The sequence below is a fragment of the Phyllostomus discolor genome, chromosome 4 (genome assembly GCF_004126475.2).
Source record: "Phyllostomus discolor isolate MPI-MPIP mPhyDis1 chromosome 4, mPhyDis1.pri.v3, whole genome shotgun sequence".
In the NCBI taxonomy this organism is placed as follows: Eukaryota; Metazoa; Chordata; class Mammalia; order Chiroptera; family Phyllostomidae; genus Phyllostomus; species Phyllostomus discolor.
Genome location: NC_040906.2, coordinates 161,179,106 through 161,204,954, shown reverse-complemented (window position 1 = coordinate 161,204,954; position 25,849 = coordinate 161,179,106). Strand labels below are relative to the sequence as shown.

The following is a 25,849-nucleotide window of genomic DNA, read 5'->3' as shown; positions in this document are numbered from 1 at the left end:
TAATTTTGGGGAAAATATACATGAAATAAAAAATATGCTTTTGAGGAATAGCACAAATTTAAATATAGGCTACAAAGAAAATGTTATGGAAGCTACAAAAATTTAAAAAATTTATCAGGGAATTAAAAATTACCTTTGGCATAAAGTATAGCATATTATAATTATGAATATTTTATGAAAAATTTTATATCACTCTATTAATGTATGCTATGGAATATTTAAACAATGACAACTTGCCATACACAGCTATGATCAAACTATTTTTTAACAATTAGAAATTATATATAGTTCCTTTTCTTCTCAAAATTATATTCTACATCTTCCATTAGATTTCATCCCAGGAAATATATTTTATGCTTAAAAGTCTTCTTATTAAATGGTCTTATATTTTTAAACAAATTCATATATTTAAATTAAATATTTAAACTGTCATAGTCATGAGTCTTTACAGTTTAAAATATTAGACTGCATTGGATTATTACAACTATTTTTAGTATACAACTAAGGAAATCTACAAAAATATAAATAAAAGTAAATATAAAAATATTTCTATTAGAAATGTATCTCTCATGACGATGAGGGGTTGACTTCTACTGCCCTCATTAAAAAAAGCCTTCTCAAAAGGGCTTTTTTTCTAACTGTTTTTTTTTTGTGGGGGAGACCATGAAGATTTGTTTGTTTGTTTGTTTTTTTACTTCAGGAAACAAAACGTGTAGTGGGTAGAAAAGAGTATGAGTTTGTTTTACTGAATTTGAGAAGTGCAAGCATGTAAGTGAGAAGAAGGAACAGAGATAATACATACACCTGAGACTTCTTTTTAGGCAGATCAAGTTGAAAAACACTGAATTTGAGGGTCTAGAAATAGTGAAATAATGGTTTCATATTGTGTGGTGCTGGATGTTATGTACCACACACTGTGGCGGTTATCTATATATCTGCTATGTTCCTTTAACTAACCGTCTATTGACTGATCTATTAGCAGATTTTTAGGGTAAGTCACCTTTTAAAAAATGATAGTAATGCAAAGTATTCTTGTCAGTAACAATGCAAATTTACTTTATACAATAGGAAAAAAACTGGTTTCCACCTGGAAAAAGAAGTATTATACCCAAACATTTTATTTTTTGGCTTTAAGGGATTTTAAATAGTTTGCATCTATTAGTAAATGCATTTCAGCATTCCTGATTGTATGTACCTATGTATCTCAGTGTTTTCCAAAATCTGCTTTAAATAATTAAAAAGTGAATAAAATTTCCATCAAGCATTCAGTTTATGTTCAAATGAGGCATGCTTAACATTTTTTAGCTATTACATTTTAGCATTTTTATAGTACTTTCACCAAGACACCCAAGTGTATTCACTTGACAGAGACAAATATTTTGCATAGATTGAGAAGTGTACCTACCACTTTTCAGCACTTTTTATGCTAAGGCACACTTTTTCTTACATTACAGAGTGACTCCCAGGTGTCTACAGAACTCAAACTTTTCTGACTCTACAATTCTCACTTTTTTTACTCCTTTTCCTCTGTTGTTTTACTTTTTCTTTTTTGTTTTACTTTTTCTTTTTTGTTTGTTTGTTTGTTTGTTTTGTTTTGTTTGTTTCTGGATCTTGTCTAACTAGTAAGTTATCCTTCACTGGTGACAGCAGTGACTGAGGACTTAGTTTTCTGATCTGACCATTTGGTGATCTCCGTCAGACAGCTGATGGTGATCTGTTCTGTATTGGGTAAAAGATGACTGGTAATCTGGTCTATTCGTCTCTTTGTCCATTCACTTACAAGTTTGTTAATTAGGAAAGTGTGTCCACTGGAAAGTAAAGCACTTATTTAATATCTGGACCACCGAGTTTTATTTTTCTGTGTTTACTTTGACCCTTGGCTGAGGTGGTAGGACTGAAACTATAAATTATCTTTGTGATCATATATCACTGTGCCTGCAATTGGAAAAGGTCTTGTCTTTTACCTCCAGAGTATATTAATACATAAAATTAAAGCATCTCTTAAATTAAAAAAATACTGTTCTGATTATTATGTAAAAATAAACCAGTTAAAAATTCCCAAATACTTAGAAAACAAAACACAGAATTTCTAAAGCACAAATTGTGATAACCTCCTTTGCACAAATATCATGTTCTATAAAATGGATACAAATGCAATCACATGGCTTAATAAGTATGATTAAAATAGTTATACGACTACATACATTTTAAGTGTTATGCGATATACAAGGGTATATTACATTTTTATAAGATTTAGTTTTGATTTCTCATGAAAAATGTATTAAGTCCAAATTTATGAACATTATTACACCAATTTATTAATAAAAATCTAAAATTCCTCCTGTATGTTTAATATTTTTAAAAGTATAATATTGAATTGAATCATAATTCTAAATTTTCATATCAAAAATAATTCTTTTGTAATGCATCAGCTTAAAGAAAATTTCCAAGACTTTTAGGTAACTTAAAACTTGGTCTAATAGTAAACTGAGTTAGTTCATGAATAGTCATTGAATACATAACTAATTTCCAATAGACTATACTGAAACATCAAATACTGAATAAGGATATATCAGTTATTGTTTTTCATGCTGTTTTCATCACTAGAGAAGGATATCTTTTCTTTTGATATTTTAAAGATTTTTCTTTATTCACTTAGAGAGGGGGGAACGTACAGAGAAAGAGAGGGAGAGAAACACTGATGTGAGAGAGAAGCATTGATTGGTTGCCTCTTGTACTCACCCTAACCAGGGACCAACCCATAGCCCAGACGTATGCCCTGGCTGGGAATTGAGCCGGGGGACATTTTGTTCTATGGGATAGTGCTCAATCAAATGAGTCCAGGGTTTTTTTTCTTCACGAGTTTCTCTGATATTTGATTTGGAGACTTTGATTTTGTAAATGGAAATGTACATATTTAAATATCTGATTCATGCTCTGAAATTCAGAAGCTTTTTTTAGTCTCTGTATTCTTCATAATAATAAATTATTTGCATGGGTTCCAAAATACACATCTCTTTTTACTAGGATATAATAGAACAAACCAGTTTTGCAATGAAGACTATATATGCAGTGTCACATTTTATAATGATTCTCATTCAATCAGGCATGGCAAGCCTATTATTTAAAAATGAGGGTGTACTTTATAATACAGCCAATAGCTGCAAAATGCTCCCAGGAACGCTGGACTGTTATTTGGCTTATAGGTCCTAGCCTTACCAGTGGTAAGGAAAATCCCTTCCTCCTAGGCTAGCAAACGTAGAAAACTCTGGGAACCTGAAATTTCATTTAGACTGTAGGTGAAATCTACTGGGGAAAGTTTCCTCGTTTGCTTAAGTAATAGCAACTTTTAAAATTCCAATACAGGACTACTTATAAATATTTCCAGTAATTTGCATGGCTCTGGATTTGCTAAGCAAATGTGAAAGAGCCTGTGTAGTTAATAAAGACTTTTGCAACCTCTATGTAAGTAATCAAGCCTAACCTAACAGATCACTATTTGTGTAGAATCACAATGGGGCAGACAGTAAGAAAATATCGTCCAAGATTTGGAAATAAATAAAAGGATTCTTAGGGATTCTTTCATCGGAGTGTTGGATGTTGTTTGGTAGATTATCTAGGGATTTTCTAATTCTATAAAACAGGCACTAGACTGACTTTATTTTGACTAAGCTATTAACATCTCTGTAGGTACAAACATTATCTTGTAGAAAACTAGTAGTACACAGACAATTCTTCCCTGTAGTAATGCAAATTAATTTTATATGTTAAAGATTAAATTGATATAAATCTATAAAAAAGGTAATTCCAAACATTATATTTTATTAAACTCAAAGAACTCAGCTAAGTTTACATTTATTAGCAAATTAATTTTTCCATTTCCAATCGCCTCAATGTTTTTGAATAAACCTTAACAATAAAATCTTTGGTACATGTGTATTTTACATTTTGATGTCATGTTTTTAACTTTTAAGCATTATTCTTTAGCAGTACAAACATGTGGGGAAATGTCTATGTGTCCCCAAGTACACATTTAACCCAGTTGGAAGGCTGATAATGTAACAATCGCTTTCCAACAGCATGCCCTACAACAGTGGCATCTGATCTCTTTATGTTCTTCAGAATCATTAGCAGATTAAAAAACAAACAAACAAAAACTGTTTTGGCTTTACTCCTGAAGATTTTGTTTCAATTGGTCTTAGCACTGATAGCTCTCAAAAGCTGCCTTGGTGATATTAAGGCATAGCTGGAGCTGAGAACTTCCTTCTAGCATCATCTTAAACCATAGTTGGGAACTAGCTGGAGAGGAAACAGGCTTGTCAGGGATTGTACCCTTTCAGCGTCTTTCCTGCTTCATTTAAACCTATGCTGCTTTTAGTTTTTATGCAGATAGACATCACTTAAAGAAAGGGTTTCACTGCTTTCCCAGCAATGAACAATAAGAAAAAAATTATAAAAGCAATTCTGTTTCTAATAGCATTAGAAAGAATAAAATACAGAATACAGAATTTGAAAAAGAAGCACAAGGTTTATAAAATGAAACATTGTTGAAAAACTGGAAGATGTAAATACATGGAAAGATATGCCATGCTCATCAATCGGAAGGCTGAATATTGTTAAGATAACAATACTCCTCACATAGCTATATAAATTCAACTCAATCCTTATTAATGTCCCACCTGGCTTTTTGAAGAAATTACCAATTATCCTAAAATTCATATGAAAATCCAAGACCAAAATAGCCAAAACAGCTTTGAAAAAAAATAAAATTGATGAACTCATACTTCTTAATTTCAAAACTTTCTACAGTATTGAAGACTGGGTGGTATTTAAATAAGGACACACTTACAAATCAATGGAATAGAACTGAGACTGCAGGAATAAACCATGATATTAATGGCCATTTAGTTTTTCACAAGAATGTCAAAATAATTCAACCAGTAAAGCATAATCTTTCAACAAATGGTCCTGAGAAACACTGGATATCAACATGTAAATGAGTGAAGTTTTCCTCATTGCTCACACAATACAAAATAGCTCAAAGTGGATCACAAACTTAAATTTAAGAGCTAAAATTATAAAACCCTAAGAATAAAATATAGTTAAGTAGTAAATCTTTAGAATCTTAGGTTAGAAAAAGTTTTCTTAGATACAGTACCCAAATCACAAGTAAACAAAACATATATAAATATACATAAATTAGATTTTATCAAAATTAAACATTGTGTGCATCAAAACCTACACACAGATGTTCATAACAGATTTGTTGGATGTACTTCAGCCAGTAAGTAATTGAAGAAACTGTGGCACAACCACACCATGAATAATTAGCAATAAGAGGAACAAACTATTGATACACACAGTAACCTGGATGGATCTCCATAGAATTATGCTAAGGGAGAAAGCTAATCTCAAGAGCTACATACTGCAAGATTCTATTTACATAACTTTCTTGAAGTGACAAAACTAAAGAAATGGCAAACTGTCCCTGGGGTCGGGAATTAAAAGGAGGGGAAGGTTAAGAAGGGGGCTTTGTGTTTCTTATTGTAAAATATTCCTTTTAATTTTTCTTCATAATTTCCTAACATTTCCACATTTGAAATATTCTGTTGGCTAAAAAGTTCATTTAGATTTTTCCATAAAAACATATTTTTTCTTTTTCACCAATAACTTTATTGATTCGCATATTCTAAGTATGTCGGCTTTCTCCTCCTATTGGCTTCTAGTGGGTGGAGGCCAAGGGTGATGCTAGACATCTTCCAATGCATAAAACAGCCCCACGGCAAAGAATTTTTTTGCCAAAATGTCAAAAATTAAAAAACTCTGCAAACCACTTTTGATATGTTCAATCAGTCACAGCACTTTCTTCAAATACTGAACAAATCTTTTTTTGTTTGCATTTCAGTTGCATTTTTACCTTTCTTGAAATAATAAAGCATAATATGCTAAAATGTTATGAATTTTCTTCCATTTTCAATATTAAAATGGCTGCACAAAATCTCCCAATTTTGATGTTTTTTTAAATACACACTGATATGCAGCTGTCACAATAGAGTCTAACAAAATTGTTTCTAATGAAGTTAAAGATGATTAACACTGCCAGAGCCATTGCACAGAAAAAGCTAAACAGAGTTTTTGGTCTGTCCAGTACCTTTTATTATCTTCCCATCATCTAAAAGTAATTTTCTTTGTTTGAGAATCCATTTGGTTACAAATTAAAAAAAAAATCCAAGTTTTGTAATATCAGTCCAAATGTATAACCTCTGACCCTGTTAAAAATCATTTGAAATATTTTTGGATATTTGACTCTGATTTTAGGCAACTAATTTTATTGATTTCATTTGTTACTGCTAACAGGAAACCACTTATCCAATTCATTAAGTATTTTCTGAGACTATCTCTTATTAATGATTGCTTTATTGTTAAAATATTTTCATACAACGAGCAGCTTTTCCACTTTACTTTGCTTCAGCAAATTGCAGTTGCCGTTTATGGTGACATCTGTAACACACTTTCATCTTGATTTTTACTCCTTACTATTCTGGTGATAATACTGGTTTCTACATTTCTACTCAGTTCTGCTTCAATCATATACCTTCATTTTAAATTTGAAAGTTTACCCATATGTAATTTTTAAACTAGAAACAAAATTGTATTTAATTTAATTGTATTTTATTTTAAATAATATTCCTTCAATTATTACTAGTTATAGCTTACCCAGTGATCATTATAAATCATGCCATCTGTACAAAATATTTAAATAAACATTTCACAGTATTCCATCAGTACACAGAAGAACTCACTTGAACTGAATCAAAACACTGCGACTGAATATCAGCATGCTGAAAACAACACAGGCCCTGGTAACATGATCTACAATAAAATATTTTACATTACACAGTTTAAAATAAAATATTTTTTAATGGGAAAACATCTTTCACTAATTCAGTTTTAATTTATCAATTGAATGACATTAATTAAAATTAATTTAAAATGTAATTAAAATAATTGAAAATTAAATAAAATTTAGTTTTGTTGCTGATTGCACTAGCCACATTTCATATGTGCAACAACCATGCATATTTTCAAAGCCATACAGACACAAAGATCCAATTCTATTTTTTAGCCTAATAGAGTAAAATTTCTTTGAAGAGTTTGATAGCAAACTACTGATTCTGACATTGTTGAAAATGTCCCAAATTCAAAGAAACAGCAAAGGCAAATACTGATGTGTTTCTCTCAGGGTTAGTGACAGTAAATCACTGCACCCTTTTTTCAACATATAGCAAGGACAATGCATTGAGCCTGAGATTTGGAAAAAAACAAACTACGAATAAGGATGAGTGAGCATGGACAGCTATTGCATGTTCTACTGATAATGTAAAAAAAAAGATATAGAAAGAATGGTAGCTATAGAAATCTACCATTTTTATTTTCAAAATACAGTTAACCTTTTTTCTTCTAGTCATATGAGTTTTACTCTAAGTATTACATATATCACAGCATCAGTGTAGAAATAAATGGAAGCAGAGACTTGTAATGGCTGGGCCCCCAGAAAGACAGCTTTCAAACTGAAGCTGACTCATAAACTGCATCAGTAGCAATAAAGGCCCCTTTAGTGATCTCAGGATTCCTGTTTGTAGGAAATGGCATGGCATGGGCCCAGCTCCTACTAGGAGATGCACAGGACCCACCCACACCCATGGATAGGTTCTCCTATGGGGAATCAGGCCTGCAATGTACCTAGGCTGCTATGAGTCTTGCTTTTGCTAAAACTCCCTCACCCTGAATTGAGAATATTTAGTGCAAAGCAACTTCCTAAAATCCATGTTAAACTTTCCAAGGATAAGTGTAACCAGCTCAACCACTTTTGCCTTTTTGTTTGCAAATATCCCTCTTCTGTGATGTGATTCTGTAAAAGGTAACCACCTAAAGTGAACCTATGCATAGTAAATGAGGACCATCAAGTAATGGGCAGAGAAACATAATAAAGGCCTGTCATGGCAAAGGCCTCAGCTTTTGCTCCCCTTGAGAGAAAAGCCATGCTGTCCCTTTTCCTCCATAGGACTTGGTAATCTTTGTGAATATCTCATTTTATCCATAATGATGCAGACACTGTGGGCTGGTGTCTGCACCACTTGTTTCCACAAAAGTAGTTCTCAGACACCTTCAAATGCAGACATCTTTCTGACTTCAGAAGAGTTACTCTTTCCTAATGCTAGTTTATTTGGCTTCTTCAATGTGAATTTTGCTGGTTTTCTTAATCACTTTTTTCCCCACAGACATAAATGGCTCTAGTGATTTCCCTGAATTTCAAGGGGGCCTATGTCACAAATATCAATACTTTCAGCATCATCATAATTATCATTAAATTGGGGAAATCTTTTATTAAATATCTGTCTAAGGATTAGAATATTCCCAGTAGATCTAAAAAGAGTTGCTTTTAACCACACTCATTTCTTACTCATGGCCATCTAGGTTATCACCTCCTTCATTCTGACAATATGGATTCTTAAGTCACCTGGTAAGTTCTATCTGTTTGCTGAAGTCAGGCTGGGTTGTTTTCTCCTACTGTTGAAAGAAAAGTAAGATATAATAAAAATATCAATTTAAAACACTTTAAGAATATGAACTAACATACCATCCCTTGCTTCTGGTATATTCTGGGCATCCTGGTATAACTGAGGCACCAAATGCCAATTCAAATTCATTCACTGGCGCCTCTTTCTGAGAAGAATACAGTCATGTAAGTGGTCTTCATTCATAAAAATGGGAAGTTTAGATGAATTGCAGCTAACAGATAAATATATGTGTATTATATATGATCATTCTCCTAGATGTACATTACTATAGTTTAACTGAAAAAGGCTCATGGCTATTCCTATATATTTGTATTACATTATTTTCCATTCAGTTGAAGACAAGATTATATTAGGGATCCTAAACAGATAAATTCAGTACCATGTCTACTGGTTTTTCTTTAAAGCTTAAGTTAAAAAGTTTAAATTTTATATTTAAAGCATTAAATTTCTGATATTATAATATAATATATATTAAAATGAGCATTCCAATCCCTTAGTTATCTAAGTTATAAGTGATTTCTCTGCTTACATGTGTGTTTATATGTAAACATACTTTTAATTTTTGCAATGGTTAAGATGGAATGGGTTTGGAAATTAGAAAAAGGCTATTTGTTTTGGAATCTATCTCAAGAAACATATTTATCTGAAAGTATTATAAAAACATTCTTATTAGCCTATTTTACTGATAATCATTCTTTAAAGCATATTCTTGTGCATTATTATGTGTTCAGTGAAAACAGAAGAATCTATGCACCTTTATTAAATCTAAAAGTTTTTAACAATGAAAAAAGAAAAAGCCATAATATATAAATAATCTATAGAGAAAATGCAAGTGGTTATTGTTAGAAGATATTAAGAACTGTCTTTGTAGATTAGAGTTGGGATATATTTCCTTTGTTTTCCTAAACTTCTGTAGTTCTCATGAGCCATGTGCATTACTTTCTTAAGAGAAAAATAAACTTGCTTGTATTATCATGTTTATATTTATGGACAGGAAGAAACTTAAAAATGGGAGTTTTTTTCCTACTTAAGCATTCATTCTGAACATGAATGGCTTGTAAAAACAAATCTCACACATTAATAAAAAAGACTGTTAATTAAAAGGCTATCCATAATGTGTGAATAGAACTAGATTTATAATGCATTTTAGCTTTCAAGCAGTACAAGAGAACAATCCAGAATATTTTAAAATAATCTAATATCAGGATCAAATTATTAAGACAGAAAAAATATAACTGAGTGTCGAATCTTGGTATTAACCATAAGTAAACTGAATGCATTTCCAAGAATATAAGCATCTACATCAGGGAAATGGTCTCATCATTAGAGTTTAATAATTATGTTATTAAGCTCTTTATAATCAGGATAACTGCAGGTACATACTGGAAGTTTAACACATATTTAGAGTTTTATGTAAGCAATCTAGAAGACATATACTTACACTCCATTTTCCCTTTAATAAAACAGAAGCCTAGAAGGGGTAAACAAATCCCTAGTGAGTGTCAGATGTACGATTTCATTCCATTTAGTCATTATGTTAAAGTGCATTGCATCGACTCAACAGTCTTTTATATCCATTATTAATGCTGCTTTCCAATTCTTTGGTCTTTATTTAACTGTTTTGTAAAAAATTAAAATGAAGCATAAATTCATAGTGTTCTGAAAACAGTTAAGGTTACTACAAAGCAAACTAATTTATAATGTAGCCTCTAAACAGCTATAATTATAATATTTAATAAATGAAACACCTACCTTTAGAGATAATCAGTCCTTTTCACTGAACTCCACTAAGGCATTGCTATATACAATAGGCTAATAACAATAAAAACATCACTCATATGCTGTCAGGAAATATAAAATTACTACTTATTGCCACTTCTGAACTATTTATTCTTCCACTAAAAGAGATACAATATGGAGACTAGTTATAAGAAAAATAAATTATTTAATTACCCATAATTTAACTCCAATTAAGGCAGCGTGTCTTAATCTTACAGAACATACTCATCACGCATGCGTGCATACACGTACGGACACATTCACTCATCTGAAACGCTCTGTATTGATGAAACAATTAAAGAATCACTCTGAATATGGGAGGCCAATGAAAGTGCTTGTCAGTATGCATCAGACACTTAAACAACTGTAGGCACTGCCACAGTCACAAATGTTACAGCAAAATGAGGAATCAGAGTAATTTCAGAATCTGATTCCTTTAAGACATTTAGCAGTAACGTTCAATGTAGTCATATTTTAAAGCAGTATTTTTGAGGGCTTTATTATATTCAGTTTTCATTTATCAATACCTATGAATGAGCTCTAAAGTTTATTTTGTCCTTTTTCCAATGTGTGTGAGATTAGAGGGAAGGATATTAAAAATACTAGGGATGATTTATGATTTGTGTTTGCTATTTTTAAATATGCATGATGATGTGCTAAGTGGATCATTGACTAGTGGAACAGCTCATGACCTTACATGAGCTTCTAAGGGGGCATAACATTTCTGTGCTGCCTTAAATAAAAATCTGAGGATCAAAGATGGAGGAGCAGTAATAGCAAACTTTATTTTGCTTTGTGATATAATGAAAGAGCCAACTTAACTACCATGATATGTTTAAAACCAACTCTTAAGAACAAAGAACAAAGTGATATTACTGTTATTTGGACTTTTGGAAAAGGATAGAAAAACAAATAAACAAAGAAAATTCAGCTGACCAAAGATACTAATTAGTATAAATTATATTTACAACAAAAGGATAGCTTCCCCCCAAAAAGACATCACAGAGCATGAAAGATCAAAAACATTAATTCCCAAGGATACTCTGGATTAAGCAGAAGTTTCAGTGTATACATATAGAGAACCTATCCGTGTGTTAGGTTAGGCTTTAGAGAACCTATTCCCGTGGGGAATCAGGCTTGCATTGTACCTAGGCTGCTTTGAGGCTTGCTTTTTGTTAAAACTCCCTCACCCTGAATTGAGGCAGCAAAAGTTCACTGCATATCTTTAAAGTAACTTCTTAAAATCTATGTTAAACCTCCCAAGCATGGAGTGTAACCAGGTCAACCACTTTTCCCCTTGCATTTGCAAATATCCTTTCTCTTTGAAGTAATTAGCAACATCCTCTCCTTTGTTATTTGTAACAGGTAAACACCTACAGCAAACCTGTGCATAGTAAATGAGGACCATCCTCGATGCCAGAAAAGCAATAAAAGCCTGTCCGAGAAAGAGTTGCAGCCCTCTCTCACTCAGAGAGTAGCCATGTTGTCTCTTTTTCTCCACAGGACTTCTGTAGTCTGTGTGAATTTGTTCATTACAGCCACAACACACGGACCCCACTGGATGGAGGCCACATCATATACCCCTGTAATTAATAGGCAATTTAGATAAATTAAAATAATGTCTTTTTTGATATTCTAAAACTGTATTTCTCACAAAACAAAACAGTAAGTATGAATAATAGATCTTTCTTAGCCAGGATACCAATAAATATAATTTCCTCACATAATTTGCAAAGCAGAGTTTGTGTTTTTTGTTTGTTTGTATATTTGTTTTAGAAATACTAAATGATGCTTTTATTCAGTTATTTATAGAGAAGAAATGGAATTTTCATTTTAATTATTTTTATCTAAGAAATATATTATACTTTTTATATTACATTTAAAAAAAACAATTTTTACTAATTTTTACCTCAGCCTACTTCTTTGTATCCAAAAATATGTACTTCTCCAATTCTCTTCAAATTGTTGCCTAACCAGTGGCTATAAACTCTTGCAGTGACAACTATTATCCATTATCCAGAACTTGACATGCCAGCTCGACATCACTATATTAACTGACTTTCGAATTTTCTTACTCCCTGTGGGGACTTCTCTCCCAAGATTGATGAGGTGCAACACCGTATTTAAGCTGCCATCCTGATGTGACAAATAGCAAGAATGATCCCTGCCCAGAATGGAGGAAAGAGGGCAAATGAGAGAGAGAACCATGGTGTATTGGGGAATAACAGCAGCCTCACACACTGGCTTTCCAAGGCAATGAAAAGGTTTATTTCTCAGATTTTTACACATAACTTATTCTTCAATTAAAGGGCCTCAAAGCTTCACTGGTATATACTGAAAAGGCCACAATCAGAGAGGAATTAAACTTTTGTCCCACAAATGTTTTAGAGAAGCTAAGACAAAAGTCGTTGGCCCTTCCAAGTCTAAATGCATTGAGACTCTAATCACTTCTTATAATTCCCCAACTAGGATTATCCCTTACTTTTTAACTTTTGAATTCACTCTGGCAGAGTGAGGGTAATAAAACCCATCATTTTCTAATTTTCCAACAGCTTGATAGAACCAATATTCATAGCATAGACAGAGTGTAATGAAGTACTTTCTTTCCCATAGGAAAGTCTTTGACTCATGTGCTCTGATGCCAACCGGCCTTCACATCTGCTATTTCACCATTGATGGCTGTAACTTGGCATGAAAATCCAGTGTCTGCTAGAGCAGCTTTACTCACAGGCACCGTTTTCATTCTTGGAATGGGAACATAGTAAAATGGTCTTGGGTTTCTGTAGGCCTTCTGCAAACCTCTGTTATAAACATAGGATCAGGCCTCACATACAAGAAATTGTGTGTTAGATGAGAATGGGGAAGGGAGACAACTTTCCTGGGTAAAAATAACCTTTCCCATGCTAATTAAATTCATAATAAAAATTGGTTTAAATATTTACCTCAAATATAACACATTAATATCAAAACCACATTAGACACTAATAAGCCTATAACGCTTTTTTAAAATGTCAACTTATTTTATCAAACAAAATATTCCCATTCAACCTAATATTAACAGTAATCCACTACCCACAACCAATAGCTTAATGCCATTAATAAATAAAAAATACTTTTGGAAAAGTAGATAAAGGATATAGCAATAAAAATCTTTGCTGAGATATATCCTTTAGATTGCTAGAAAAAGTGTCTGATAGAAAATGACTAAGACATCAACATGAATAAATGAAATTTTAATAATAGCTTTAATCATTAATCTAAACTGACTAATCAGATATATTGGTGTTCAACCATAAAGCTTAAATTTCATTTCATTCAATTAAGTACATAGAAAAATTAAAACAATAAGTAAATTATCCATGAATTATCCAATAAATAAATTAAATGCATGAAAAAACAAAAAAAATCAAAATAAAGTTTCCATTTATTCTAAATAGCTATACGGTTTTTTCTAATTAGTAACTTGCAAGCAAATTAGCAGAAACAGAGTTTGGCTTGGAAGCCTAATAATATTCTGTTTTCCATCACCCAGGTTAGAGCACAACATGGTATTTGAGGAGCATTTGTTTCAGTTAGATCTAAGGGGGTATGGATACCGAGGTAACCTCCAGTGACACAAAGGAACATGTCAGTTCGAGTTATATGTTTATAATCTGTGCCTATCAATTAATACAGCTACATTTTTCCACAGCATGGAAAGGAATGACGATAATTCACTAAATAGTATAGGATAGTACAATCAGCTCTGGCAAGAAAACAACATGAGTCCAAATCTCTAGTTGTTGCTCAGAACCTACCAGTATGTACCTATAGAGTAAGGTATTGGGTTGGCCAAAGAGTTCATTTGTTTTTTTTTTTTTTTTTCAATAGGATGGTTGTTGTAGCACTTAGTGTCTTTAACTTCATTGGAAACAATTTTCTTACATTGTATTGTGACAGCTGTCATATCAGTATGCATTTTAAAAAAACATCAAAATTGGTGAATTTTTGTGTAGTCATTTTAATACTGAAGAAGGAAGAAAATAAGTGAAATTTTTGCCATATTATGAAAACTAAAACACAACTGAAACACGAAAAAAGGTCTGTGCAGTGTATGGAGAAGGTGCTGTGATTGATCGAACATGTCAGAAGTAGTTTGTAAAGTTTGATGCTGGAGATTTTGCTGGTTAATGCTCCAAGGTTGGGTAGACTGTTTGAACACCAGTTGACAGTGATCAAACTAAGACATTAATTGAGAACAATCAATGTTATACTATGCAGGAGATAGCCAACATACTCAAAATATCCAAATCAATAAAGTTATTGGTAAAAATGAAAAATATGTCTTTTATTTTACAGAAAAAACATACAGGTTTTTTGGCCAGCCCAATACTTCTTCTCTTTTGAATCTGCTTCCTATGAGGTAAACCCATAAATCACATGTCCAGTCCTTCAGCTCTAATATGGCCCCTTGCAGGTCTCTTCTATAATTTCCCCTCCTATTCCTCATAGTAAAAGAACATGCAATAAAGTCTTAAACAAAAAAGGTAAATATGCTCCCTCCCCAAGTCCCATAGAACATATAATTTCTCAAAGCTTGCTCAGACAGACAAATAAAAGTCAAGATTTACCCCATGATACTTCTCTGAGAAAGGAGAAAGCTCTAACCTTCATCCTACTACACACACGGCAATTCTCATGCATACCTACTGGGGGCTTCCAGGAATGGTGTCAGAAGTGAAACTATAATTTGATTTTTACTCTCTGCAAATCTCTGTTGAAAGGGCTTTAAAGACAATTCCGGTAAATAATTGAAAAGAAGTAAGAGTGTGGTCAGAAGATTATTTCACGCTTCTGTCTGGTATTTTGTGGAGTCTGTGTTTCAGAAGAGAAAAATGCCCACCCAAATATGAAAAGAGCAAAGTTAATACAATCAGTTATCAACTATTAATGCCAATAATGAAGGCATTGTTCAAAGTTCAAATTAAGTTAACTATTTCTACACAGTAGAATTACCAGAGGAGGTAATAAAAAAATTCAGATACTTAGGATCCTTCCTCAAGAATCCACCTGGCCTAGAAGCAGGCGTGGAACCTCACTGATCTACGTGGCCCAGAGAGGGGCTTGGGGCCTCACTCTTCTCTCAAAGCTCCCCAAGTGATTCTGATGCTCTACTGTGCAGACAAGTTGAGACTGCTGGCTTAAACAAATGGATATTTTAAAGATGTTTAAGACTTACCAATGATACCTCAGACAGGACCAAGTAATGACTCTATCCCTTGAAAAAGAAAAGTGATATGAAAATTAAGACTATCTCTTTAATATCAGAGTGATGTGATTGCCTGTCATAGACAAGACTGTATGTCCCTCAACATGCATGCTATCCAGTCCTCCTAGTTGCAGTACAGCTACATCTCTTGTGACTTTGGTAGAAAAAGGACTGGCCGCATAAGTCAAAGAGTGCTTTAACTGGGGATCCTGATAAAATAGTATCACTAACATTGCTGGGCTGTGGTCTAGAGTGTATGATACATGCATAGGTAGGTACAACCTATTAACAAGTCAAACATTTCAGCTACAAAACTAGAATGATAATAATGCACATGTTATTTCATTTTTATATTGGTTTCTAGGAACAAAGGCAATATACTCCATATAAAACCCAAAGCAGAAATGTGAGACTTTTCCCAAAATTACTGGGGAGAAACAGAAGGTGTCATCACTAAGCATAGAGTAATTCCAAGTTTAAAAAAAAAAAAATGACCTGAAAGTAAAGCCTTGTGACAATTTAGTAACACCCAAATAAACAGGGCAACTCACATGTGACACAGTATTAAATAAATAATCTCTGTACTTACTGAAATACCATTGTGAATTTTTAATTACTGCATTGTCAAAGAATCCCTTCTAGGTAGTTGTGAAAACGATTATAATATGCATGACATATTATAATATGCATGTCATATTACAATAAATATGGTACACAATGAAGGGCACACCCGATTTCTGTCCATGTGCAAACAAATAGTTATTGAGCCTCTTTTTTGATGACCATGCTTAACTAGAAATTTGTTATATAAAATATAAAAGGCATTCAAGGAAGTGGTTCTGGAGTTCTGATGCACAGCATACTAATTATAGTCAATAATACTATAATTTAAAATTCAAAGTTGTTGAGACTAAATCTTGATTGTCCTCACCACAAAAAAAAGTAATCATCACATGTTGTGATAGAAGTGTTAGCTAATACTCTGGTGGTGATCATATTGCAATATATAAATATATTAAATCACAGGTTATACACCTAAAATTTACACAATGTTGTATGTTATTTATTTCTCAATAAAAATAAAATAAATTCAAAAGTAATTTTAGATGATTTTTCCCATCTTCAAAAACAACTTTAAGTCAAATTTTTACATATGCAAAATGAAACTTTCAAAATGTTTTACCACTGATACAGCAAGAGGAACATACTCATTTTAGAAATACTTTACAGGGTTAAAAGTACACTGTAGATGCCATTGATAATTTACCCTCCTCATGTGTAAATCTCTTCATAGTAAATATATTACCTTAACATTACCAACACTGTTCTACATAAAAACAAAAATTATGTTTTGCAGAAATTAAGAAAAATATGGGAAATATCTAGTAAATAGTGTATGTTTCTAAATTTATTTATTAAGTACTTGCAGTAAACGGCCAAGTTTTTACATTCTATCCATCACCTCAAAAATTACTTATGTTCTTTTGGCATTTAAAAAGCAAAAATCACTCAAGCTTTCAAAAATCATTACAAGCATGCCACACAAGCCATTCAGGCTTAAAAACCTACACTGCCACTGCAGCATAATTTAATTTCAGAAGACCACTGAACCTACAAGCACAGAATAAGTAGCAGACTATAAAGTACATGTTATAGCTGCATGTGCCCTAATGGCTTAAGGCAAATGTTTTAGAAATTTAATATGAGCAAACATTTGAGGTCATGTGGGTGATTCCAAGTGGCTAATGCACTTAGTCCTTCTGAGCAGGGACAGTTATGCCATTATATCTTTGGCTATTACTTTTGTTGTTGATACTATGAGTCCCTTGGTTATAGCTTTCATAATTAATAAGTCACTTAACCTCTCCATTGTTAAGTTTCTTCATCTGTTAAATGAGCATAATGATAATTGCTCTCTACCTTCCTCAGAGGTTATTGTGAAGATTAATGAGATGGCATTTAGTATGTATTTTGAGTTCTCCTTAAGAGGGAGATTAAGCACACAGGAAAAGAAAAGAAAGCAAACCAAACCTTCTTTTGTTGCTTGGTACCGAAAGATAAAGCTTTCCCATCAGATGGATTAATCCACTTGTTTGCATTCACAACACTATAATCTAGACTTAGAAATAAATTGACTCTATATTTTGAAGAAACATTTATAGCTCTCTACAGAATAGAAAAATTTTGCAAGTAATCACACTTTCTACCTAAAACCCTCTGTCACAGGTGTTCAAAAATTAATGCAATCATGTTCATCGTTCCAATGGATAAATGCACAAAATCTGGTAAAAGAGGTGAGTTGCTACCATAAGGAAAACAAATGTGTAACACTGATTTAGGGTCACAGAGCGGATGACAATGAAGTCAATTGGAATCTGTGAATATATGGACAAATAACATTTTTAAAGTGTGTCTTCTAATAATTTAGAAGATGAATACACATGAATAGGCTTTTAGGTTTGACCAAAAATGTTCAGACAAAATGACAGTTAGTATTAGCCAGTTACTTTTAGCTACATAGGATAAAATAGTAAAAAGAAAGAGAATATTAACATAAGAAGAATACTAACAAAGAAGGAAGAGGAGGAGAAATTAATTTAAAAGATATGGGCTGCTTGCAAACATAATTTAGAGGTGACACAGAGTTAGGAATTGCATGGTTGGGTAATGAAAGTATATCTCATCTTCAGTGTTCTAAGAAAGTTCTCAAAATTGTTCCAATATGATGTCAGACCTTAATTAAAAGATCAAATTAATCATGTTGCCTTGAGGTGCTTTGTTATGACCTCTGAAAAAGTTAGGGCTGATCCTTGGAGATTTTCCTCTTCTGGATAAAGACCTTCTAGCCCAAAATAGCAATGATTAAATCAATAGAGAGACACCTCTTGAAAAGAATGGTGGGTGTGGGTTTTAGATTATAAATGGACTCAGATATATTTAAAGGCCATAAAAGTTTAGCAGCAATGGTATTGACAAAAGCACTGACTCTGGTGTAAAAGAAACAAAGTCTGTTGAAAACATAAAAAAGTCTCTGTGCCAACAAGCTTTTTGAAGTAGAACAACTGACCTGTAAGCTAAATAAAGGTTTATATTAGATGCCACTAACAGGTTTTAGTACTTTTAAAGCACCATTGCATGGCAATTGATAGCTAATGTAGCCCAAACCATATGCAGAATCTGTGTTAGGAACTAGAGATCCAAGTGTGAATGATAGTAGTAATTCAGTCCTTGACCTTTGCTGTCCGGTGTCATACGGATACAGAGAAACCAGGTAAATACAGTTCCATAAGTATTAAATTGTGTGCAGTTCTGAATACCACACTGACCTCATCACACACATTGTAGCATCTTACATTATCACAAGAAGGGTAAGTACACTACATTAAAATATTTTGAGAAAGTAACACCACATTCATATAACTTTTGTTAGAGTATATTGTTAGAATGTTTCCATAGCCCTATTAGTTATTGTTGTTAAACAATTACTTTGCTGAATTTATAAATTAAATTGTCATAAGTATGTATGCATAGGTAAAAACATAGTATATATAGGGTTTGGTACTATCTTAGGCTTTGGGTATCCATTGGAGGTCTTATAACATCCCTCCATGGATAAGGGAGCACTGTATACTACTTCCAAATACAGAGTCTAGAAAAGAGAGTCTAAAAATTGCTCCACAATTTTTTATTTCACTTATGAAAATATTCCCTTTCCGTGAGAGCAATAACAATGAAGCAGTTTAAATTCGATAAACAAGATGTGATCTCTTTTAATGTATTTTAAAATCATCTGATTATTGGTCATAGAAACATAATTTACTTAATTGTTTAAAATCATTCTAATTTTTTAAATTAACCATGTATTCTACTAACATATAATAAGCTTTTACTAGATGCTTAGCTTATCATGAGGAACTTTTATTCAATGTACAAAAAATATTGGAAGAACAGTCCTGTTAGTCATTACTATTTAGGAACGAGGAGTCAGAGGTTTACAAAAGCATTTTATCTAAATAGTGCTAATAAGTGGTGGAGCCTGTAATTAAGTTCAGGTTTTTCTGATTTCATAGTTTTGGTTTTTTTTAATTCCTAACAACTATTCTAAATTGTAAATTGTGTTTTCATAAGTATTGTGTGATTTACATTAGATATTTGACATCAGTAAAATGTCCTTGTAATAGGTGGTAGAATTTTTTTAACAACCACAAAAAAAGACCATGTATCTCCTCTATTACAATATTTTTTTGAAGATTATATTTATTCATGGATAAAAAGCCAGACCTTTTAGTTAGGCCAAGCCCAGGAGAAAATGTGTAGAAATCAGAAAACCTGAGTCATGGGTACACAGAAACAAGTGACTCAGCTTCATTTTGTGAACCATATGACTCACTTTGTAAACATAGAGATTCTCAATAGAGACCAAAACAGCCTCTAGCTGAGTTACTTTTGAGCATGTAATCTATATGTACACATTGTCCTAATCTTTATACTTCAGGGTAAAAATAATGTGCTTGTTCGCATGACAACATTTTGTATAGTGTTCAGCTTTGGGGTGAGATTTTAATTACATTGTACCCATTTCCTAAGCTCCTTGAAGGTTTTGATTCCTCCTTACTTGTTTTTCTTTTATTTCCTTTTTTGTTCATGTTAAGACATTTTCAACTTTATTAGATAGTACCAGATTGTTTTCCAAAGTGGTGGCACCAATTTATACCCTCATTAGTGTTATATCAAAGTCTCAACTATTTCGCACCCTTGCTAGCACATTGTATAGTAAGACCATTTCACTTGTGCTGATCTGTTTGCTGAGTAATGATAATCTCATTTCAATTTTAATTTTTAATGTCCTCCTTACTTATGAAGTTAAGCATATTTTCATAAGTTTATAGTTTATTTGCATTTCCTCATTCTATGAAGCATAATGAAATCTTTTAAAATTTTTATTTATTTGTTATTTATTTATTTTGATCATCTCTCAAGGACATTATTTTCATTGCTTTTAGAAAGAGAGGAAGATAGAGAGGAGGGGGGGACATCATGTGAGAGAGAAACATCAACTGATTGCCTCCCTGATGGACCTGGGATCAAACCCGCAACTTAGGCATGTGCCCTGACTGAGGATAACCTACAGCCCTTTGGTCCATGAGACAAAGCTCCAATCAAATGAGTCACACCCCCAGGATCATAGTGAAATCTTTTGTCCAAATTTCTATTGTGTTGTTGTAGGGTAAATGGAGGCAGTCTGGCTTCCTCACCCAGGGAGTCTGGACAACTAAGGGAAGCAGTGATCTCATAACCCTGAATGGGCCTGATAAGCAGTGTTCCCATAGCTTTGAGACTGGGTCTGATAAACTGTTCCCATAACACGAAGTGGGCTCGTATGCACAGGATTATGCTGTGTTACATAATTTTCTGGCTTGAAGCCAGCTTTGTTTGCCTCTAGCATTGAAGCAGGTAGGGACTCCACGCTGGGTGCCACGACATGTGCCATGCAAGGGAGAGATGACATGCAGTGTGCCACACAGAGACATGCAGGGGGACACTAAGCTTGCAGTGTGTGTGGATTGCCCACACTTGAGTAAAGGCATGTCAAGCATCCCCACGGGTCCATGAATGTTCTTCCCTCTGCTTGAATACTGTGAACCTGTCCAGCTTCAAATGGTTGTAACACAGTTGTTTATATTTTTGATTTTATTAAAAAGATTTCATTATATATTTTATTATGAACTTGTCATTTGAAGGTCATGTGAATATCATCTCTCAACTATAAGGCCTGTCTTTTTATTCTCTTTATTGTAGTTTTAAATTTATTTACTTATTTTTATTTATATTATTAAATTTATTGGGTGGCATTGGTTACTAAGAGTATACAGGCTTCACATGTGTTTTTCAATAAAATCCTTGGGCCCTCAGCTAATTTATTACCTAAATATAATTAAGAACAAATTGGTGATGCCATACAGTTTGCTATTGTTTAAATGAAATAACACTGAAGAAACACATTTTGCTAAATTTTGAGCTATTTTGCCAGTCATGGCTTTACATCTATCCCTAGGAAGAATGCGTGTGAATGTAGGAGGAAAGAACTCTTCTTGAAGAAAATACACATGTAGTATCAATGAACACACTCCACCATGTTCTTTGGGAAAGGAATTACTTAATATTGTGGAATGGTCAACTCTGCCTCTGTTTGTGCAGCACAGAGAACTTAACCCTTTAAGGACAAGTATCTTGAGCCAGATCTTCTTGCTTGTAGTAACAAAACTATACATATTTAAAATAATTTTCTAGAAGTGAGCATTCCAGAACAATTAACAGCAGGGACTCATTAAATTAGAAAAAATAGAATGGAAATTCCTTGGAAATGAATACCTTGAGGGTGTTTCCTAGAGTGTCTGTAAGCATTGCTGTTAATCAAGAAATAAAAGAAAGGATATCAAATGTAAACAGACTATACACAATAGTCCCTAGTTCAAGTGTAGAGCTTCAAAATGAGCATGCAGTTCCTTCAATTCCAAATTTCTAGGACTTCTTTAAAATTGTATACCTATTAGTTATAAGTACATATTTTAACAAGCCAAAATATAAGGTTGCAATTAGTATTATTTAGGGCTACACTAAAAATAACTAAAGGAAAATAGGCATTTAATGTATCCTTTTAAATTCGAATTTCAAAGTAAGAATTCAGCATGTGATAAAATTATCAACATAAAGTAATTGTGAATTTAGTGATTATCACCACATTGTTTCTATTATGACTCATGTACAATCTAGAAAGCTTCAATTCTACATAGAGAAAGTCTTTCACTGATGGAAACATAAAGTTGTTTCACGTCCATTTTATCTGGGTGCTAGGAGCGCCCTTGTATGTAAGAAAGAACAACAAGAGACGAAAAGGTAAGAAGAAAAATAGGTGACGAGGAAAAGTGAAGGTGTGCAAAAATGACACTGCTGAGAGCAATGGAACAAAAGCAAAAACAAAGCAAAACAAAGCAAAAGAGAATGCTGGAAAGACTCAGAAGACAAAAAAGAAAATAAGCTTTAAAGATGAGAAAAAGGAGAGTTTTTTTTAATTTCTAGAAAAATCTTGTGGTATATAAGAGCTTTAATACTTAAGATATTTAAGGAAATATTTGGAAAATAAAAATAAAATTAAAATTCTGAAATAGTTGTGAAGTAGAGGTAATCACTTTGGTATGATATCACCTGCATCATTTTACAGACTTCAAAAGACCTTTTTACTGTAGTAATTTAAATGCATATTTACTCTTTACAATGTTATTTACTCACAATGCTTATTTAGTATTTTCAACAGTTGATTTTCTTTTAAAAACTATGAGAAAAGCAATCTCTATTAATTCTAAATATTAGATTGAGAAAATTAATTAATTACAGTTAATGTCATTAAATAGCACCATACTGATCATAATGCTTTACCCATATTTAGTTGTTTAATAAATTTGACTAAATACTATTTTCTAATTAGATACAGAATACACATCCAAGCATTAGCCTAGCCATATTAACTTTGAAATAATTAAATTTTAAGAATTATACACATTTGACTAAATCAAATTTATCTTATTCTTTGGATATTTGATGTCTTTTAATACTTTTAACATAGCTAATTTAGTTTTGTAAGATCTTTGACAAAGAGGGCCCTGGCTGGCGTAGCTCAGTGGATTGAGCACGGGCTGGGAACCAAAGTGTCCCAGGTTCGATTCCCAGCCAGGGTACATGCCTGGGTTGCAGGCCATAACCCCCAGCAACCGCACATTGATGTTTCTCTCTCTCTCTCTCTATCTCTATCTCCCTCCCTTCCCTCTCTAAAATAAATAAATAAATTTTAAAAAAAGAACTTTGACAAAGAAAATTATATAATTAGGCAAACTGCTATTTTCTATCACATAAAACCCAGATCTATGTTGAATTAGACTTCCATGTGTCCATCTAAACTCTAACTGTCTTAAAAGTGAAAACTAGATTTTATTTGCTATAGAATAACCAACAGGTGGTGAAACTTCTGGTACTCAATAGGCACTTGATGAATCTTTGACGAAATTACTTATTTTACAGCTTGAGCCAATTATTTTAAAAAACCCACTTCTACTGCATATTTTATTTGAACTTCCAATTGCATTCATGTGAACAGTGAAGGAAAACACTGATGTTTAAGTTGCCTAACTTACAAAGCATTTAAAAATACTTAGTAAAGTATAAAAGTAATTATGAAACAATACTGACTCCCTAGAGTTAAATTTGGTCTACTCTGGTCCAATGAGATCAGTTAACATAAGGAGAATAATAATAAATAGGAAAGCAAGGCATTCTATATGCCTTGATATTTAATGTTCCACCTGCCCCTTACCGTTGTGGCTCCATTGGGGCCAGCAAAAGAAAAGGGTAGCTAGTTCAATTCTGGGTAGGGGCACATGCCTGGGTTACAGGGGCTGTACCTGGTTGGGGTGCATGCAAGAGGCAACAGATCAATGTTTCTCACATATTGATGTTGCTCTCCCTCTCTTTTTTTCTTCCTTTTCCCTCTTTCTAAAAATAAATATACATAAATAAAATCTCTAAAAATAAAGAAAATCAATGTTCCACATGGCTGTTCCTCTGGAAACCATTGTAAGTTCAATGGGGTAGCCCATCTTCAGGGTTTGTGTCATTCAGAATATTAAATGGATGAATGTAGATAACAGGAAGTGTTTGTGCTTCTTTCTTCCAGCCATTATTTTCCTTCTTTTTCTGTAGGCTTCTGAATGAGTACACCTTGTCTCATTTTCACAGAGAAAATATATGGAAATATTTTTACATGAAATCATTCCATTCTCTAGAATAACCAAGCCTGATTATCAGTTTCCCTTTTTTATTATAGTATTTTTTCCATTACCATTTAGTCCTCTTATACCTTATATCCCCTCCCTCCTGCAATCACCACACCATTGTCCATGTCCATTTTCTTTTTTCCTTTTTGCTCTATCCCTCCACCCACTAACTTCTCCATAACTTTCATCCTGTTCTATCTATGAATCTCTCTATTTTGCTTGTTCAGTTTTTTCATCAGAGTGAAATCATATGATTTGTTATTATTCTTCAATAAAAATATTACATTATTTGTTTTTCATTCAAAGATAAAATCTTTTGTAGGAAAACATTACTTTTGGCCATATTTTCTTCCAACCAAAAATAGAATACTTGTGAAGCAAAATCTCTTTGCCATTTGCAATATTGAAATGTTTTGCTTTGATGGTCATGTATTATGTTGTATATGCCTCTCCACCCCTAAGGAATATGCTATTGATTGCTCCGGATAAATAACAAGTGTTGCTTGCTATGCTCTTACACTCATTACTAGAGAGAGAGTGTTTGTTTGCACGCTATCATCTTAATGCATTAAGTTTAGATAACCAGCAGGACTTACCTTGAAAAAGGTCATGGTTGCGCCATCCTCCACCGCGCCATACTCTATCTTGGTTTGTTTAGCTAAATCATCTGCAGAGTCAATAGGGGATTCCATCCGCTCCACTGTCAGAAAGGCGGCTAAGTTAGCAGTATACGAAGAAATGATGATAAGTGTGAAAAACCACCAAATGCCTCCCACTATCCTGGTGGAGAGCGCTTTGGGCATGAGCTCAGAACCTAACAGAGATTTGGGGGAAAAGGTGAAACGAATACAGAGAATTTGATCAGCAGTCAGGTACTTTTGGTCACAGTGGCAGAATGGAATCACTGTGTAATAAAAGCTTTAACCATTGATCTACATATTGCTTTAGTAAGCAAGCAACAACCATTGGGAGTGCAGTTAGTAGGCAGTCTCTTAAGACACTTGTGTTTAATTAAATATAGTGACAGGAGACTTACGTCCTTCCTGAGAAGTGTAACAATTAAATACTAAGTGAATAACCTTTATTAAAATAGCAGAAGAGAAAAAAATCTCTCTATTATATAAAACCATTATGTACGGTGTTTCACATTCTTGTTAGTCATGTAGGTTTAGGAGAAATAATTTAATATGTTAAGATCCATTTCATAACAAGCTTCATGTAAAAGTCTCATTTCTATGGGCAGAAGCTCCAAAATTTTGTCTGTCCTGCCATTTTAAAAACTATGTATAGAATAATTCAATACTTACATTCTTGAGATGGGGGTGTTAGTCCTGTTTCTAATTTAAAATAAGGTAGTAAATCATTCCTATATGTAAACAAATGTCTCCCATCACTATAATTAGCCTCAATGC

At 33.0% G+C, this 25,849-nt stretch overlaps 1 protein-coding gene across 4 annotated transcripts in view; it reads right to left on the bottom strand.

Moving 5' to 3' along the window:
* The window catches only part of GRIK2 (glutamate ionotropic receptor kainate type subunit 2), a 591,009-nt gene that overhangs the window by 68,908 nt on the left and 496,252 nt on the right, over window positions 1-25,849 (bottom strand). For 3 of the 4 annotated variants that reach the window (XM_028510071.2, XM_028510069.2, XM_036024519.1), the window contains one exon: window positions 25,034-25,251. In XM_028510071.2, coding sequence (XP_028365872.1) covers window positions 25,034-25,251 — 218 coding nt within the window. Of the gene's footprint in view, window positions 1-25,033; window positions 25,252-25,849 lie in introns of those variants that run through there. The other variant, XM_036024520.1, reaches the window with a different exon arrangement.